Genomic DNA, 19,847 nt, shown 5'->3' on the forward strand with positions numbered 1-19,847 from the left:
TAATAATAATAAATAATAATAATAGATAATAATAACATAGATAATAATAATAATATATAATAATAATAGATAATAATAATAATATATAATAATAATAACATAGGTAATAATTATATAGAAATTATATAAATAATAAAGATAATAAGAATAATATAGAAATTATAATAATATGGCTGAGTTGGCTAAGATGTTCTGAAGCAGCTGAGGTCTGGGATATTGGACTGTCAGCTCTTGGGGTAATTTCTCCTTGTACACGCCTACTGTTTGGTACTAATAAACGGCGTAGTGTTTTATTCCTCCCCGGCTGTTGCTCTGCCATGGAATAGGTGGGCGCCATTGTGTTGCCGCACTCGGGGGTCTCCCCGGCACCTGTGCGCACCTGGACCGGCGGAGCGGCGTGGAGCTGTCAGCGGCAACGTCACGGTTGCCATGACTCCGACCGGGCACAAGCTGCCGGTGACGTCACGCAGGCGTATAAAGCGCTGTACCGGGAAGCGGCCCGAGCAGTCAGTGTTTAGTAAGACGGGAGACACGCGGAGTAGCACTGGATCGCAAACCGGAGCCGTGATACCCCGAGCAGCCTAGTGACCCCCGGGACAGCGGCCCGTTACCCCCCGTCACCGGCCCTTCGCTTTGATGCAACGCCTGCTCCACTGGGATCCGGCAGCATGTCTACCACCCCCGCCGGCCGTTAGATCCATGGAAGGCGGACACTTTTACTACGACCCCGCCACTGGTGCCACGGACGGCCTGGCCGGCTTAGGGGGCAAGTTAAACCGGAGGGGCAGAGGCTTCCCGGGCTCGGAGCTTGGCGAGCACGAGAAAACCATAGACTTCAGTCCGTACCTGGATCCTTCCACAGGGGCCGGCAGCCCGGCGGCGGTGGCCCTCGGGGGAGCCGGGGGTTACGAGCCTCCTTGCGGGGACTTCTTAGTGGATCTGCTGTCTGCGGACGATTATAAGAGCGGCCGCAAGGGGGCGGTGCTGTACGGCGGGGCGGCCAAGCAGCACCCCCCGTCCGCGCTGCTCGGGTTCCCCCACATCGGGGAGACCAAGGTGGAGCCCGTGCTGGAGTCCCTGGACTGTTACAAGGGCTCGTCCAAGGAGGCCCGGGAGGAGGCGGCCATGCAGAGCCCGGGGGGGCCCCTTCACCATCCGGTCGTTTCTGGGGTACCAGGCGGTGCCCAGCGGCAGCAACGGGAACCTCTCCAGCACGTCCTCGGGCAGCCCGCCCGGCACCCCAAATCCGTCCGATCGCAAGGGTGGCGGCGGGTACGGGAGGCACGGCGCGGGTGGCAGCAAGTGCAAGAAATCGCTGGATAAACACAGCGACGAGTACAAGATCCGCCGGGAGCGGAATAACATCGCGGTGCGGAAGAGCCGGGACAAGGCGAAGATCCGCAACATGGAGACCCAGCACAAGGTCCTGGAGCTCAGCGCCGAGAACGAGCGGCTGCAGAAGAAGGTGGAGCAGCTGAGCCGGGAGCTGGCGACCCTACGGAACCTGTTCAAGCAGCTGCCCGAGCCCCTGCTGGCGGCCACGGGCCGGTGCTGAGCCGGGGCACGGAATGACTCTTTGGGAGAGGGGCACCCGGGGCACGTGGAGATGCAGATACCCCGCGGGGGGTGCGGACCCCCCCTGTGCAAACTCTATAGAGCTGCCGGTACCCGGTGACCCTCCTGTATAAGCACTATATGTATATAACGGGGGGGGGGGTGCAAATAACTCTTATGTCGGGCTGTCCTTATGCTGAAGAAATGGGTTGACTGTATTGGAATTGGGCTGCACTGGAGGGGTTAATGAGGAGAGGGCAAATACCCCCCCCCGGGATGTTCTCATTCAAACATTTACCGGCGGAGGTGTTTAACGTTTGTGACGCCTGCAGTTCCGCAGATGGCCGCTAGAGCGCGCGCCGTATCAGGAATGTTACTCGGCATTTACATCGTATACTGGATCCCTTCTGGGCTCCTGTGAAGTGTTTTTTTTACCCCCTCTGTATGAATGTGATGGGCAGGAGCCCCGATGTGCAGGGCGTTTAGGGCTTTGCCCCCCCCCCCTCCCAAGCTGAAAGTTATACCCCCCCCCCTTTTTTAAAGCGCACAAAATGTACCTGTATGTATATAGAACGTAAGCGAGCCTCCGGGGCCGTATACTGTCCAGTCCAAAGGTATGTGTTTCTGTGGCGGCCGACCAAGCTGCTGCAGAACCTCTCTTCTCAGGTTTTTATTATTTTTTAAAACTAGACCAGTTTTGGAGACGGGGGATGTTTTCAGCTTTAAAAGAAGTGTCCTAGCGGTGCGACTACGGGGGGGGCTTCTGTGTGATAGTTTAACCCCTCTGGTGCTGTGGACTGTACAGTTGGCGTGTCTTCATGTACAGCGTGGGGTAGGTTATCCTGGCTTTTGCTGAGGCTCTTGCCCTCGGCGTGCCTTGTTGTTCTGGGATAGGATAGGGTTAATTAACCCCTTCAGGTTGAGTGTTTGCCCGTGCATTCCTGCGCCGCTCTTAACCGTTTAATCATTAACAAACCAAAGAGAGGCCGATGAGGCTTCCTGCTGGGGGGGTGAATATGGATCACTTGTAGCTGCTACGCCTGTCCCGTTTCTCTTTAATATTGGACGGGAAGACTTGCACTTTTTACGAGCCGCCCTGTGACCCTGAAACCCCAGGACTTTCTAGAATAGCGGCTGCAGTTTTTGGGGAGCCCCGGTGATAAATCTGTATTTTAGCGGAATTTGCGGTTTATTTTTAAAGAGCTGGAGTGGTTTGCGCTGGATGCGCCGCTCGAGGATCCAATCTTAATTTGACCTCAACCTCGAGTTCTTATCCTCTAGAAGTTTGAGCATCTGTGTGAAAGGGTGGTAGATAAGGGGAACAGCCTCCCAGCAGGAGTGGTAGAGACTAATACAGTTAGCGAGTTTAAACGTGCATGGGATAGGCATATCATCAGAAGTCGTATATCGTACCATTAAGGGTACTGGTTAATGCCCCTTTACCCCTTCAAATACCCCATCCCCCCCCCCCTTCTGTCAGTGATGGACCTTCTATGCAATAACCCATCAGATGGAGCGATGATCAGGCCAAAGACTACACGACCCTAACCTTTCCAGTGTATTCGGCCGGCATCTCTCGCAGCCTTCGGCCGTTCTGGCTCGGATTGATGGGAGTTGGGGGGGCTTTGCTTCGCATCCCTGGCTCCCCCCCTGGTACCCAATGCGTTGGCACTTTAAGAGACGCGGGAGGCGGAGTTTATCGGATACAGACTGCGCTCGCTGCACTTAATGGAATCTTTTTATATATTTATAAGGTTAAAAAAAAAAAATGTTAAAATGAGGACATTTCTTAAAATTTGTACAAAATACACCACATTTAAGCAATGGATAGGTAACAAAGCACATTTACCTCCATGTTTAGAGGTACAATAATTTAACCCGAAAACATGTCATTTGTCAGTGTTGCAAAGCGTGCCTTTTATTTTTTTCTTAATTTTTTTTTTTTTTTTTTTTTTTTTAATAACGTGAAAAATACCCTTTAACTCTGCATGTAATCCGGACGTTATTGGCTCAATTTTAATGTTATTTAAGTTAATAAGAAAAAGCAATCTTTTTATACGCAGTGATGCAATACTTCCAGCATGGTTGGGACAAATATGTCTTCACACGATGATGCAATCCTAAGAAACCTCTCAGCCGTGCAGTCGTGGTCAGAGTAATCTCTTATAAAGATGTTTATTTTTTTTTGTTTTTTTTAAAGACAATCTATTTCTGTACGAACAAAAAAACATTTGTATATTTTGGGATCTATGCATCGGAAGCATTAATGAACAATTGTTAATAAATTTTTATGGTCTGGTTCACAAAAAATGACATTTTGTTTTTGTCTTGCTGATAATGTGGAGTGTTCCGTTTGGTGAATATTTCTTGGAACGGGGCCGTGTCGGGCTGCTGGCGCTCACAGGCCGCGTCTGTCCCAGCAGAGAGATAGTTTATGCTCGTCCGGCTAGTAATGTAGCCAACTGTTTAGATAAGCAGCCTCCCAGCAGAGGTGGTAGAGTTTATACAGTGAGGGGGATTAAACATGCATGGGGTAGGCATACGGCTCCTGAATCTAAGACGAGACCAACGACTGATTAAGGTTTGAGTCTTTACAGCAGGAGAAAGGGGTGACTAGACGGGGGGGGGGGGGGCGGTCTGCTATGGGCTATGGGCCGTGTCAACAATCTACTGGTTCCAATAAATGGCCACAAAAAAACACATCTAGCATACGCTGGTGTTTCTATAATATATATAATAATAATGTATAATATTATATTCTATAATAGTTTATATAAACATACCCAGGGACTCATGATTTGCCCCTGAGTCTCAGGGTGAGGGGGCAGGTTCTCAGTCACACAGTCTGGCACTGACCCCTTCCTATTCTACCCCAGCTGTGATCATATGTGCCTTTGCTCCCAGTTATGTTATGGTTGATATCCCTGCTTGAATGCAGGTAAAGTGTATCTTTAGAATTCAAGGTTTCCATGAGGGCCGGTATTAGACGTTTGGTGAGTCTCTACATAGAACCTTGACAATGGGCTATTAAGGGGTTAATATAGCAATACTCACATACAGTATATAAATGCACTTTTTTTTTTTTTATATCAGAATCTAATATAAGACGCTGCTTTTCATTAGTTTTCTTATAATCTGTACAGATCGCCGGGGAACTGGTTCTTTTGTGCAGTTATAATCCGCCGGCCGAAACCGGCATCTTTATACCAATTAAATTGTTAGACTGGTGGAGGATCACGCAGATTGCAAGAGGTTACTTGCCGGGGGTTCCCCGCACCATATCTTAATGTATATTTATTATCACAGGGTGTAAGCAAAATGTATGGAAAACAGAAGTTTGTTTCAGGTTCGGAGGGTTTTTCCATTTGGAAACAATTTGCTGTTGTTCATTCACTCACTCATTCATTCACTCGCTCTCTCAATCTTCTCCACCGAACGCTTCAGTGTCCCTGTCTCCTTTTCCGCAGCCCCACTTCTCTTGTTCTTCTTTCTTTGTCCGCTTCTCCCCAGTAATCTCCTGGAGTGCTTCTGTGAAAAGGGCGGAGCCTCTGCGCGCACCCTCTCCCCCGATTGGAGGATCAGGAGAGAGGCTGTCTCTGCGGTGCACCCCCACGGCTCGGGCCCTTTTGCAGAAGTTCTCCAAGAGCGCAGAACAGCCCAGACGGCTTGGCGGAGGTAAAGAAGCGTTTCTGCACCTCTCTCTCTCTCCGTGGATCCGTCTGCAGAGGGGGTTGAGGGGCATTTAGAGAAAACCCAAATGCACGAGTCTACTACGCATGACCCCCTCGCTAGTATACTGTGTGTGGTCTGTGCCTCCCCCCGGTGGAGTCAAATCCTACTCACCCAACCCTAACCCCAACATGACCTCCAAGATTCAAAGACCGTCAACTGCTTTAGTCTGACTCTTAATCAGAAATAAACTTGTTTCGTCATAGATGTACGTATGATGTAAACAGTTTTATCACTTTCAATATGTGACGTTATTTTTAAGGGTTGTATTCCATAATATAAATAAGATGGCCGGGGTAGGCTGTCCTCTGGGTTTGTTGCCCCTTTTATGGGGGGGGGGGGCTGTTGTCCTTAATTCTTGTGGACTTTGTATCATTGAGAAAGCAGAGTGCTAGCATATGACATCATCTCCTAAAGTGCCGCTTCACCCAGCGACACGTAGACTTCATGTGAGTGGGAGATGGAGTAAGTAGCGGCATTGCACGGCCCCCCCCCCCCTAGGTGTAGAAGTGATCCCCGCTGGCACCAACCTGGGTATCGAAGTGGCAGCGAATATATCAAAAATCTACGAAGGCATTTGAGTCATGGTTCATCTTTAGAGGGTTTTTGGGGGGTAATTTCAGAGGCACATCGAGAATGGGGACAGAAGCTTTAATTAGAGGACCGTCGTCCAAAATAAACAGGGACGTCGACTGCCTTCTGATAGCGAGACGCTCTTCGCTGTGTTCCAGGACATTATGAGCGCTTTCGCCGTTGGAAACTAAAAGGTTAAACCAAGAAAAAACCGACAGGGAGAGATTTTACTACGAATGCGTCACGCTTTCAGACACCTTCCCGATCGCAGACATCGAAAGCCCTCCGGCGACATCGGCGTGTCAGGAAAAGGCGTGCTCTGAATACATTAGCAGCGTTTAGTTTCTATAGAATTTGCTGCGGAATGAAATAAGAGGCCGGTGTGTGGGAACCTCCTGTGGATCACCATATAATTGCCTGGCATGTGAGATTACATATGACCCTGGGTCACGCCTTCCGTGTGTGGACGTACTGATCCATACGTGCCAACAGTCTACGGAGCTCCACACAGACAGAATGCGCCATCGGAGTCGCACGCCGCTCCACCCGAATCATGAGACTCTCACCCACATTGGGCACTCTCTGGAGAGGTCATATATGTTGCGTGACATCTTCCAATATACTTATCTCCGAGGGGGGCAGGTGAGGCTGTACTTGCCCCCTCCTGGGCCAAAAGGTGCCAGCCCTTCCATGACTACTACCTACAAATAAAGCGAAGAGAGGTAGCTACAATACAACGTTCAGAACTTGTGGCATATGGACTTGAATCAAGCAGCAGCGAGAGCTTTGCCATGTGACACTCCGGGTAGTAGAGGTGCCCGATAAGCTAAATTCCAGTCAACCAGAGTTTCCAAAAAGCAAACATGAAAACAGCCAAATTGTGGGTTTTATCTGACTTTTGTTGAACTTTATCTCCTGAACTGGGTTAGCAAGCTAAAAAACACCACAATAAGCGGTTTATTTGCAGTCGCTCATCTTCTGGATGCTGTACAGGGGTCAGGCAGCTGCTGGGAGGTTCATGGGTACGCGCCACGCACCGATGTGCTAAAAATGCCACAGCGGAACCCAGATTCTGCTTTGTAATGGGGGTGGTGGGTGACCTCTTGAAGATGGGATGAGGGCAACAAGAATAAAAGAGGAACCAAGAAGGAAGACCTCAGAGGACCAAGAATGGGGACCAAATAGTCCACATAACTTCAACCCTTGTTCCACAAAACAATACATTTTGGGCTTAAAAAACATTCTTCTTACTACAAGACTGGGAATTGGGGTCTTGTTGGATGGCCGATGAATGATGTCATAGAGACATGTCATTGCTGGTCCACAACAGCCATGGTCATGTCTTATGGCCAAACTCAACATCTATTCTTCAGTTGAGTCTGTGGACCAACTGTAGAAGAAATCTAGAATGCTAAACTCCAGAGTGACCGCATGTCAGAGCATACCAAGACTTCCCGAGTTCTCTGACACTAGAACCCTCATACCTTACATCGTTAGCTAAACTGAGGAGCACCTCAGTTGACCGTGGATACCCCTTACCTTCAGTAATTCAGGGCACTTGTCATCTCATTTGGCATTTATCTGGGCAGGCTGGACGATTTCCGTACACATAAAGGGGACGTATTTAATTTTTTTTATATTTTTTATACTGTTTCTGTAGAAAAAGTGGAGAGGTCCACCATGACACTTTCTCCACGAAGGTGATTTGGAATAAGTATTTCGGCAGAACTTTGGATGAGATAATAAGACACATCGTTTTAAGTTGCTTGCTTATCTTGAAAGTAGAATTATCACATGCTAATGCTTGGCTAACATTATTAGATAAGAAACCAAAAAAAGAGGAACAATTCACCCAAATCTAGGATGGTAAAAAGCACACATTTTGGCAGCGGGCCAAGTTGTCTCCACTATCACTATTAATGTTTACGATACCCTCATTTTTGGCATAAAAACGAAGTTCTAAACATTTACACTGCGCATTCTTTCAGACATTACAGATCTTTACTGCAGGTTAAGCATGAAATTTGTGAAAACATTAGTTTCAATCATCTCATTGATCACAGAGTGTATATATTTTACGCGTTCTTGAAAAATTCCAATATTTTGACTTTTTTTTTCATTTAAACTTTTCAAAGCTGAATAAGAACTTCTTAAAAACCGATAATTTCAATAACAAAAATGTTAAAATTGAGGACAAATGATTTTGTGTATGAGATTGTTGCATCATACATCATTAATCTGTTCAGAGCCTTAATCTGTTGATCTAGAACCCCATTGACAGAAACACCCGGAACAATATTTTTTAGGGGTGCCGTTGGGGTTGAGGGAGTTAATAATTTGGCCGGGATGAAGTTCTGAAACTTATGTTTTTCCTTTAATTACTGCAATAAACTATGATTTTTAGCAAACACTTCTGAAATCACAGCTGGCATTTTGATTGGCTACTTAGAACACAAATACAATTAAGATTCTGGTCACCGACCAAAAAGAAAAAAAAATCACTGATGGCAATTATGTAGATGTAAGAAATGACCGCTATCCAGAATATCAAAAAAGCCTAATAATTCCTACACCGTATCTTTCAGTAGATCTATATCCCAGACTGCGGCAAAATAAATAAATATTAATATTAAAAATACTAAATTAGACCTTTCCTACAGTATTTGCGGAACTCGGCAACCATCGGCATCCGTTGTTCACATTCTCGCAAGTTCCTTAAACATTTGTGAGTTGGTTTATTATTTATAAATAATTTATTTATTTTCTTTTAAATTATGAATCCAGTAAAATATTATTATTATTAGTATTATTATTATTAATTTAGCGCTTCTTCCAGTCCATACATTTAATTTCAGCTGTAAAATACAGCATTTTATTATTATTATTATTATTATTATTATTATTATTAGCTTTTATTTAGATTATATACATATTAATCAGCCAATGTTTCAGGCTTGTTGGGCTTCCTCATTACAGCTCAGAGTTTGACTCGGAGTCTCAGGGTTTTTGCCTTAATTCCAGGGTCTCAGGGTAAAGGAGCAGAATTTTCAGAGTTACACAACCTGGGGTGATTCCTTCCTATTTTACCCCTCTGTGATCATATATAAGACCTCCAATTGGTGCCTTTGCTCCCAGCATGTTATGGCTGATATCCCTGCTTGAACACGGGTGACTCAATGAAGTGTATCTTTAAATAATGACAAGTCTAGAGCCTTTTGGGCAACATATATGGCGAGTCACTACATAGAATCTTTGTGATGGGCTATTAAGTCTCAGATTCAGCTCATTTATGGTAGGGTTATGTCTTGTCAACGCAACTTCTTCTTACTTTGCAGTAGAAGACATGACCGCTTTTGCTAACGGACCTTAACTTCAGCTGAAAAACATGAGCTTTCTAAACAAAAGACAAGACAGGGAAAGTGCGATGATATGTAGGGTAATGGTTGACAACATTATACAGTCCTGAATATTCTTCTGGCCACCTCCGATGAGCTTGGACGTTCCACCAGTGGTAAGTTCAGCCAAGGAACGTATGGCGACCTGGACAATCATCAGAGGCGCAGATAAAACTACGTTTGCGTGATAAGCTTTCCTAATGAATAAACTACCTATTGTCTTATTGTTTGTGTGTGGGAAGTCCTGGCACCGTGTACAGAACACTGAACCCATGCCAAGAACAGCCCGGGAAGTCGTTTAGACAAGTTCAGGGTGGGTGAGTTTCATGGGCTGGGTGGCTGGCATGGCTGGAAGCCATTATTAGTGTACAGAGATCAGGTATACAGCCTGGGAATTAAAGGGAACAGAACCTGCTACGGCAGTCACCTGCGACTACAGCGCCCATGTGCTCAGCCCTTAATTACAGTGAATACAAGGAGGGCATTGGGGGCATTTAAATAAAAAAAGGCATTAAAGGAAAAATGTAAGTGCGTAGGAAATATAGAGATTATATACAGTACGTTGCATTACTCATTTTTAATATCTTCATAGGCGTACAGAGGCCCTTTATCACTCCCATCACTCCTATCACTCCCATCACTCCTGTGTTCCAATGGCCCTTATTCACTCCCATCACTCCTGTGTTCCAATGGCCCTTTATCACTCCCATCACTCCTGTGTTCCAATGACCCTTTATCACTCCCATCACTCCTGTGTTCCAACGGCCCTTTATCACTCCCATCACTCCTGGGTTCGCTGACGCAAGTTTAAGTTTAAAAGGCTAATTGATGTCAGAAAACCCCTTTTTGCAATTAGGTTACAGCCAGAAATGTACTTGTTTTCCATGAAAACAGCTCAGTGACCCCAAACTATCTGACTCTTTAATGCCCATAACGTTTAAAGCGACAGCCTCGACCAAAACGCATATGTAACGAAATACCTACCGTCTGTTGGAAATCTGGACCTTAGAATATCGGGGCCTTCTTATATTTATTGCTTGTTTAAAAAAAAATGTATTTTTAGTAACTGGAAGACAATACTTGGAAAATTTTACTATGTGCAGCCGAGCTGTTTTGCAACGTACGGCGGCGCGGCACAGCCTGTCAAACTCGTTTGGTCCAATTCATTTTTTTTTTACATCTAATTCATTTCAAAGGATTCGCTAAGTTTTGCTTATCTGGCACAATATGAATGTAAGCCACAGACAGTGTAATCGCGCAGGCTTGTAAATGCAGTATAGTAAACGCCATATAATAGAAAAAGGTTTAATAAAATGTAATAAATTCCATCTTTTGAAGGAATAGAACGAAGTAAGGCTCCTCGAGGCTCTCTGTGCGGCTCCTCATTACTAGCGCCTTTGTTGGCGCCAGGTTATGATGTCATATATCCGTGCCTTTGTTCTGCCGGAACACAGAGGTTAAGCTTGTGTTTCTCTCAGGCATACATGGCATGGGTTTCAGTGGGATTTGAGGCAGGACATTGTGCAAAATGAAGTCCATTCCCATCTCCACGACTTGTGGGGTCTTTGCACCTTAACCCAAATACGACGGCGCTATATAAATAAATAAATAATAACCCTCTAATTTTCCAATAATATCTCCGACGACTCACCTTCAAAAAGTATTTTCCAGTCCCAGTTAATTATAAAGTATTAAAACTTAATTACAACCATCGTTTATTGAAGATCTCCTCAAGGCAGAGCTGTTCATTTTTATGGAAACATCACCCTATATTAAACTTTTACCCTCTATTCCACCCTTGTTTATATAGATGCAAAGAGGCCATAATTCACGATTTCATCACCCCCCAAAAAAAACATCATGGCACATGGGATTTCTCCATTAACAAATGTGCCAAGCGGGAAGTCTCTTGGATGGGACAACAAGTTCATAGGCTAGCCGGGGCATTCTCGGAATGGGCCCTTCCCCATCCGCACCCCGACTTGCCTCTGGCAAAAGCCCCATTCAGCCCCGAAAACAAGCCTGACCACAAAATCAGTGCTTGCCATTCACCTATGCTGTCAACGGAGGGGTGCGCCCAGCCATGTGCCATTGCCAGGCCCAACCACCAAGTCAGTGCCCAGTTCTTGGCCCAACCAAATAGGGTGTTTGCTGGCAATCTTGGGAGGAAGGGAGGCCACATTACCGCCGACATGGGAATCGCCTGTGGCGATGTCTGTGGAGATTGAGACTTCTCTGGCTTTTTTACCAGTCGCCCTGCGCCGCTTCTATGTCTCTCACTACGGGACGGGTGAGAAAACAAGGCAAAAGCTAAGTAATAACAGACCTGGCTCAACGAACCTACTTAACTGGTCTAATTTGTCTCATCCCTTTTCTCCCAGCTGCCCCAATATCTCCCGCCGTTGAATCTGGCCTTTTGCTTTTCAGTAGAGAAATGCATGCTGGGCCAGCCTAGACGCCATTTTTGTTAATGGTGCTCTTATGTCATTAGCATACCAGGGAACTCTCTGGCTCCAGGTAACTGGAACCCCCCCCATTGCAGGATGTGGGTGGGAGGTCCCGCTGACGTTGGTGGACAGTCCTGCTGATGTGTTGGGCTGTCCCACGACGTCAGAGGGTGGGCCTGCCGATCCCGGGACACACGCCATTTTTGGAGGGGAACAGAGAGCGCCGCAACGCCGCTCGCAGGGACCCTGAGAGTTCACAGGGATTGTTATTAACAGGCAACTGCCTTAAAGAGCCAGAGCCCCCTCATCCTTCCCAGTCCAGAGCTGGTTTGGAATATTCCTTTTCCATTTCCTCATACGCCATTTTTAAAACATACATTTATCCGAACCGGTTCTAAGATATTTTTTTACATTAAGCCATTTCGGGTTGCCAAAATATTTCCGCGTCTTTCCATGTCGTCTCTTTGTTGATATATAAAGGTATAAAAACAGCTCTCAAAAAGTCGGGAATCCCATGGCAGCCATTATAGTTAAACGCAAACCCCCCTTCAGGAATTCCAGTAAATCGGAGATCCCTCCCGCCGTTAATTAAAAGGCTGTGCCTTGTGCTATAAAACAATTCGCTGTTGCTGCAATGCTTCTATAATTACGCCAGGCCAGGTAATTACGGTAATAATCGTAAAACTAAATTGTAATGCCTTGTGGGGAACAACACAATATGTTCTTTTGCCAGTTTCAAGTTGCCATAGCAACTCCCGCCCACGCCGGAAGAAAAAACACGCAAAGAGTGGGGTCGAGTGGGTATGAGCCAATGGCAAACAAATGATACTTACTGGTAAGGTTAAAAGTGTGTATGTTGGATTAACTGACCATACCTGCCAACTATCCCGTGCCAATTTGAGGCTCTCAGAACCTCACCTCTACTATCCGTGTTGCCCAAATCTGTTATCCTTGAGTGTTTTGGGGGATTATGGTGTTTTTTTGGCACCCAGTAACATGATTACAGGACTGTGATGTAGAGAACTGGAGTCTAGAACCTTCTTTTTTTCACTTTTTCTCCTTAAATATGTAATGGAAGTTTCCTTGTCGTCTTGCTCCTTGTTGGGTGATGTTCTCAACGTGACGCACCGCCTTCTACCAGTAAACACATTCTTCGCCTCACCCATTGTGTGGCTTGGGAACAAGCTGACTTATTTGAGGAAGCTCGGCTGAAGCTGACACCACCAGTCCTTGTGAGTCATCCCTCGAGCTGTTATGTGAACCATGCCCAAACGTGGCACCTGCCGAGGCAAAGGGGGCCACAGGTTGTAGGCAGATCCCATAGAGACGTTGACGCTGGGACAGCACATTCCCCGATTCCTTTTATTGTCTCCAAAGGCTGCCTGAGCCAATCAAAAACAATCAGCAACTTAACAATGAAACGAGAGATAACTTAATGGGGAGGAATAATCATTCGGATACTAAGGAAAGGACGTTAATACACCTTTTTCCACTGCTTTTTATCAGACAAATAAGCCAGTTGGACTTTGTAACTAATTTTATATAGAAAAGTTATTCATTGTAGCATTTTTTTCTCTAAAAACCCATTCCGTTTTTTTTTTATTTTATAAATGTATATAAATCTTTATGTCAGACATATACAAAATGCCGACGCGAAATGCGATGAAGCGGTTCATGGTTGGTATAAAGCAATAGCGCCCAGATCCACACATCTCCCCCATAGCGTGTACTGGGAAGATAAGGACATAGCATGGATTTTCTTCATTCCTTTTCTGGTTGTATATACCATTAATTTCTACTTATCTTATATCATTTCTTTTGGATATCTTGAGCTTAACCAGATTTTGAGATAATGCTTTGTGTTACTGATGGCCCAATAAATGTTTGCAGGCGAGGAATAAAACTTGGAGCTTCGGAGCTACCTAAAAATTTATATGTTGTTTGTTTTACTCGACTGAAATAGTAGAAGCAGAAGATGTAACCTTTTTTAATGGTTTCATGTTAACCTCAGTGCTCCAAATGGCCATATACTCTACTTTCAATAATATTATTAATAATAATAATAAAAATAATAAATATTATTATTATTATTATTATTATTTTAAATGGCCATATATGCTACTTTTAATAATAATAATCATAATAATAATATTGTTTATTATAATTATTATTTTAAATGGCCATATACGCTACTTTCAATAATTTGTATTATATTTATTATTATTATTATTATTATAATTATTTTAAATGGCCATATACACTACTTTCAATAATAATAATAATCATTATTATTATTATTTTAAATGGCCATATACGCTACTTTCAATAATTCGTATTATATTTATTATTATTATTTATTATTAGTGTTATTATTATTCATTTTTTAAATGGCCATATACTCTTTCAATAAGTAGACTTATTTAAATAATAATTAGACTTAATTACGGTAAAATCTCACGTTTTATATATGCCTCTCCCATGCATTTTTAAACTCCATCACTGCATTACCCTCTACACTTCTGCTGGGAGGCTTTCCCACATATCTACCACCTTCTAGGTAAAACAAAATGTCCTTACATTCCATTTCCCTGACCCTCTAGTTTTAGATTATTTCTGATCCATTATATTTAAGTGTTTCTCTCCCATCCCCTCTTTCTCTCTCCTTTCCTCCAAGCCATACCAATTGAGGTCCCTTAGTATAAGGAGATGCCACACAAGGCTCCTGTAGGACACCCATCTAGATGTTACAGTATGGATATACACATTGCGATGACTCTTCCTAAGTTTGATGTCATGTTGTGTCATCTATAGAGTAATATAGGGTGACCATCAGCCTAGACTGCTTGTACTGGCAACGTACTTACCGATGCCACTGAAACAATATGACAACGACGCCAAGGATGATACAAAGTATGAGTCTAATCGGTGGCTATTAATAGTGATATTGCTTCACATGATGTACTCTTGTAAAAACCAGCGGAGTGTGCAGTTCATAAAGTGAGTCGCTCATTACCGAGCCGTGGAACTTTCCAAAGCAAATTACGCAATTGGAATAAATAGATGATATCCTAATAAATGTAACAGAATCCCCAAAATAACGATAATCAAACTCGCTTTAGGGAAGCGATCACTTGGGAGAGCGATGCAATGAAGCGATCACTTGGGAGAGCGATGGAATGAAGCCATCGCTTGGGAGAGCGATGGAATGAAGCCATCGCTTGGGAGAGCGATGGAATGAAGCCATCGCTTGGGAGAGCGACGGAATGAAGCCCAGCCATCATCAGTGTGTCTCACAGCCCTCTGGCAATTAAATGGTTAAACTCACCGTTGTAACTATGTGTTGTTCATTTATTTAAAAGCCCCAAACAGCCTGACTATGGACACTTTTTTTTGTTTGGATCTAAGAATGCACACTATTTATTTACCGCCAGCGTCCTCGTTCTGATTGGCTGTGAGTGTGGCATTCCAGCGGATAAAGCTCTAACAAAGGCCCAAGACTAAGAGGGGGGCACTGTGCACCCCCTATAATATTCGATTCCAGTCCAATAAAAAAAGCAGTAGACCTCGATCTATATAGAAATGTAAACACACTGTCTAATTTTCGCCTAAATTCCCCGGGATTTTTTTTTTAATAATAATTTAAAAAAAAATACAAAGAATGGCTTCAAAATGTAAACTTCCTCTAATTCCAGCTGTTTGTATGAAGACAACAGCATCGTAGTCTTAAAAATAACAAGAAAACTGCATGTCCATCATTTATCGGCCGCGTGATCTGTCATGTGGGTCTCATGATGATAATAATATGCACTTGTCTTCTTCCAGCACCTGGATGGGCAATTATATATATATATATATATATATATATATATATATTGTCTCCGCTCAGAAACTGGCTTTATAAGTCAGGCCCAAATTTGGGTCAGCTCTGGCTCATTTCACCCCTTGGTTTTCTCTGACCACATGCCTCGAGCTTAATGTGTTTATTTAATTCCTCATGGCAGATGTGGCCCAGCCACTACTTGAGTCCTTGGCGTGTGAATGTGTTGAGGTCTGCTCTTTGCATGTGGCGAATCTGAAATGTGTGTAATTCTGCTTACTAGACATAACATACCGTGGGGTTTCTAGTCCTTTCAGTGTCAGATATGTAAGAAATGCATGTAAAGCGCCCCAGCCGAGCTAAGAAAGGAGGGCCTGCTTGTCATTTGGACCTCCTGGTCTTGCCTAGTGTTATCTCTACCTAGTGTTATCTTTACCTAGTGTTAGTCTTGCCTAGTGTTATCTCTACCTAGTGTTAGTCTTGCTTAGTGTTAGTGTTGCCTAGTGTTATCTCTACCTAGTGTTAGTCCTGCCGAGTGTCAATACCTTATTCCTTCTGAAGTTGGCTGCTGAGTTTGTCAACGTGTGGCTTATTGCCACAAGTCATGGAAAGTACTTTTCAGTAGGACATGGACCATCAATGGAGTCTTTGTGTGGAGCAGCTCAACCTCTACAGCAAGAGTGTTAAGACCCAGGACCCAAACTCCCCAGGCCAGGACTGTCGGTTCGCCCGGCTTCTGTCAATGCGCGTGCCAAGTTCCCCATTCACACGCAGCTACTTCTCGATGTTCCGGGATGTGTCTCCACCGATCTCAGGTGTATTCACACTGGCCCTTTGTTGGCAGACGAAGGCACGATGTTCCTTTAAAGTAAATTGCCTTGGGTAGGTTGTTAAGGAAGTGGCAGAGTAGGGCAATGGGTGTAGAGACGGCTTAGTGAACACAATGAGTCATGTATGAGTAACACGCGATACTATCGGAAGTAACTCAATGTGCCTCATTCTCATGTGCCTTCCATGGGTTTTATTGAAATCCTCACCTGGCCAAGGAACATACAACAAGAAACAAAAAATATTAACCCATTACATTTCATATTCCAGATTGATCAATATAGAGATCTCGATGGGTATGTGGGTGGGCTTGTGTCACCAAAAGACTAGATGGAAGGTGGTGTCCCTACTGGATTTAACACTAAATGCATCACTAGAAACACCATCTCTAGTACTGCTGAATGGCCCAACGCTTCCCCAAAATATTACTTTAATCACGCAAAATTACGCCTCATTTGTAAATTTTGCCGGGAACACTTATATGTCATGTGACCAAAAAGCAGGCGCTGATAGGTTGTTGACATAGAAACTTAAAAAAAAAGTTTCTGTTTTGGCTTCATGCGATTAAACGTTCAGAGATAAAAAATAACATTTTCTTCTGAATACTTTCAGCATGACGCAAAGTCCTGTTGCGTAGTACCGAGTATAATGTCGTATGAACTTGTTTAGTCATTTCCATGTACATTTTTTTTTGTGGTCAAATTGTCTCAAATCGATTCATTCTGTTTTCTTCCACAATGTAGTAAAATAAAGTTTTCCTGGCTACAAAACAGAAAAGCTTAGAGCAGAAAACATTTAGAAATGGAGCAACAATGCAGAATAATAACAATAAATAATAATTTACAAGAATATATATATATAAAAAAATCATTTTTATCAATAAATGTCTTTTTATTACAATAATATATTAGCATTTAGTTGTATGACATCTGCTGATGTCATTGTTTCAATCCGGACCGGTATTTAACTGGCAGAATAGAGGGACTCAGCGGACCCCACCATCCCCGTGTAACGAGCCCCCCCCCCCCCCGCTCCTTGGCTTGCTGGAGATGCACTGGGCTGAAGAAATCTCCTACTTTTCGGGGGCTTTTTCCTGCTGGTGATTGGCTGCTTCAAGCTGGTGCAAAGGAGGAGTCGTGGCCGTGCAGCTCTGGAGCTGCAGCTTCTTCTAAAAGATATTACTTTTTCTTTTAGTTAAAGAATACAGAACTTTAATATGCAGTCCTTGTCGGTAGGGCCAGTCCTTTTAACTTTATGCATCACATGCAGGCCCGGACTGGCCATATGGCACACCGGAAAAATCCCTGGTGGGCCGCTGGCTGATATCACCACATTCTCACCCAAACTGCTCCAACCGCAGGTCATTTTGGCTACGCGAGCAGAAAGTAGTGTGCGGTACAGCATATACAGCTGTCGGCCGTTATGATGTCATCACGTGGCCACCACCTTAAAGTGCCATGGCCGCCTGGCCACCGCCAGTTTGGCCCTGATCATATGAACAGTATTATTTGTTCACTGTGCTCCCAACAAGTATCCTTGGCCTTAACGTTGTCATCATTGATCAATAAACAGATCTCGGTGGTCTGTCTCACAAAAATACCAGATGGAAGGTGGTGCTCCTACTGGATTTAACATTAGAAACACTATTTCTAGTACTGCTGAAAGCTCACACTCTTCCCTAAAATAGATTACGCCTCGTTTGTAAATTTTGCCGGGAACACTTAATTGTCATGTGACCAAAATGCAGGAGCTGATAGGTTGTTGACATAGAAACACGGATACTTTTCATATAAAATGTATCGTTTATTCACAGAACAATCAATATGGATTTCCATCGTTACAATTAGGAGCTAAGCCAAGAATGCTTTCTGAATGACGGAATTCTTACGTAATTCTGCTTAATGTATCGGGTTATAAATAGACGCTTCATTCACTTTTAAATAATTTAATTCGTAAAATCTTTTAACAAAAAGCTGATTTTTTTTTTTTTTATTTTAGCTATTTTTTATGCAAAATATATAAAAAAAAAATCCCAACTCCCATAATGCTTTTATTTTATTAATACAGAATCCGACAACACAACAACAACAGAAATATATAATGTATCCTAGAATGCAGCGGACCTCCCCATTCCTGATTGGCCGCTCATATCATATTTTATATCATACAATATATAAATATATCATTTGGTATATATGTATGGAGGTTGAAAATATCTTAACCCCTTAAGGACAATGGGCAGTCCCTAAACCTATTGAAAACAATGCATTTTGAGCCCGTACATATATGGGCTTTGTCATTGAGGGGTTAAAAATGACCCTTTGGTGTGTTAGAACGTTACCCGTAACATATAGTGTATTTTGGGTTTTTTTTGTTTTTTACGTTTTTTTTTTTACCATTACAGGTAAAGTAAGACATACGAGGAGTTTAACTCTGAAGAGGCTGTAACTATGTAGCTATTTACCCAGAGACCAAATCATGATTCATATCCTCGTGATGGGGCATGTGTTTGTCTTCGGTGTCTAGTTTAAAGATCACACTCCCATACAGACCAACGTTATTGCTGATATGAGAGGTTTGGCCCTCGTCTATGACAGTAAAGCTAGGAATGTGGAGTTTCCAAGGTTGTCTGACACATGAATAATGATTTACACATACATTACTACTGTCGGCCCCATGGCTACCTGAAAAGTAGCCACACAACCTAGATATGAAAGCTGTCTTGCATAAACCAAGAATGGAAAATCAGAAGAACATTGTCCTTAGGACACCAGGACTCCATGCTGGACACTTGAGAAGATGATGGCTTCATGGTCCACAGCAGTACCTTCTTCCGCTTTTTAAACCTGGTTGGTAATCACAGCTTGTTGGTCCTTGAGAAGGTCCTCGTCTTAAAAGCCACTTAAAGAACAATAGCTCTTTTGCAAAATGATGGTTATCCAATAACCAGATCAGAAGTGGTCAAGGAACTTGAAGAAGGAACGGAATTTCCTAACAATGCAGTCACGGTAGAGGGGCTTTAAACCCAACAACCAATAAAAACAGGGGGGCGGTGGCAGGGAGAACCAATAGGAGTATGGGGACCAATCAATGTGCTAAAATGGTTGTCTCAACCCAAGGGGGCCAAACTAACCACTTATTCCTGTTTGTCAAGATACAGTTATGAGTTAATTACACAACATACGCAGCCCAATTAGCGATATAATAATGATCATTATTACTCATATTTTCGTCTCAATTAGCCGGCGTTGCTTGGGCATGAAACAAAGAAGTACTCATGACACTGATTTATGGCAATTTAACAGCGAAGCCAATATAGATTTAATCAAATCTAAACAGGCCATGAAGTGACCTAATTTTAGATTTCTTTAAAAAAAAAACAGCAATTATACTTAAAAAAAAAAAGGTTTTTAGAGAAGAGCACAATGTCAGTAAGTGGCAAAGAAAGTATGATTCCGTATCGCCTAAAATTCATTTGATTATGATGTTAAATATTTAATACCC

The 19,847-nt window shown here is 43.5% G+C and overlaps 1 protein-coding gene across 1 annotated transcript; it reads left to right on the plus strand.

Moving 5' to 3' along the window:
- The first annotated feature begins 636 nt into the window (after positions 1-636).
- LOC149280945 (CCAAT/enhancer-binding protein beta-like) lies at positions 637-1,555 on the plus strand. Its single transcript, XM_089499949.1, is given in 2 exon segments — positions 637-1,134; positions 1,136-1,555. Coding segments are annotated over 2 exon segments (918 nt in total).
- The last annotated feature ends 18,292 nt before the right edge of the window (positions 1,556-19,847 follow it).

This window comes from Sceloporus occidentalis, unplaced genomic scaffold (genome assembly GCF_023333645.1).
Source record: "Sceloporus occidentalis isolate IW3139 unplaced genomic scaffold, rSceOcc1.0.p SCAF_143, whole genome shotgun sequence".
Taxonomy (NCBI): domain Eukaryota; kingdom Metazoa; phylum Chordata; class Lepidosauria; order Squamata; family Phrynosomatidae; genus Sceloporus; species Sceloporus occidentalis.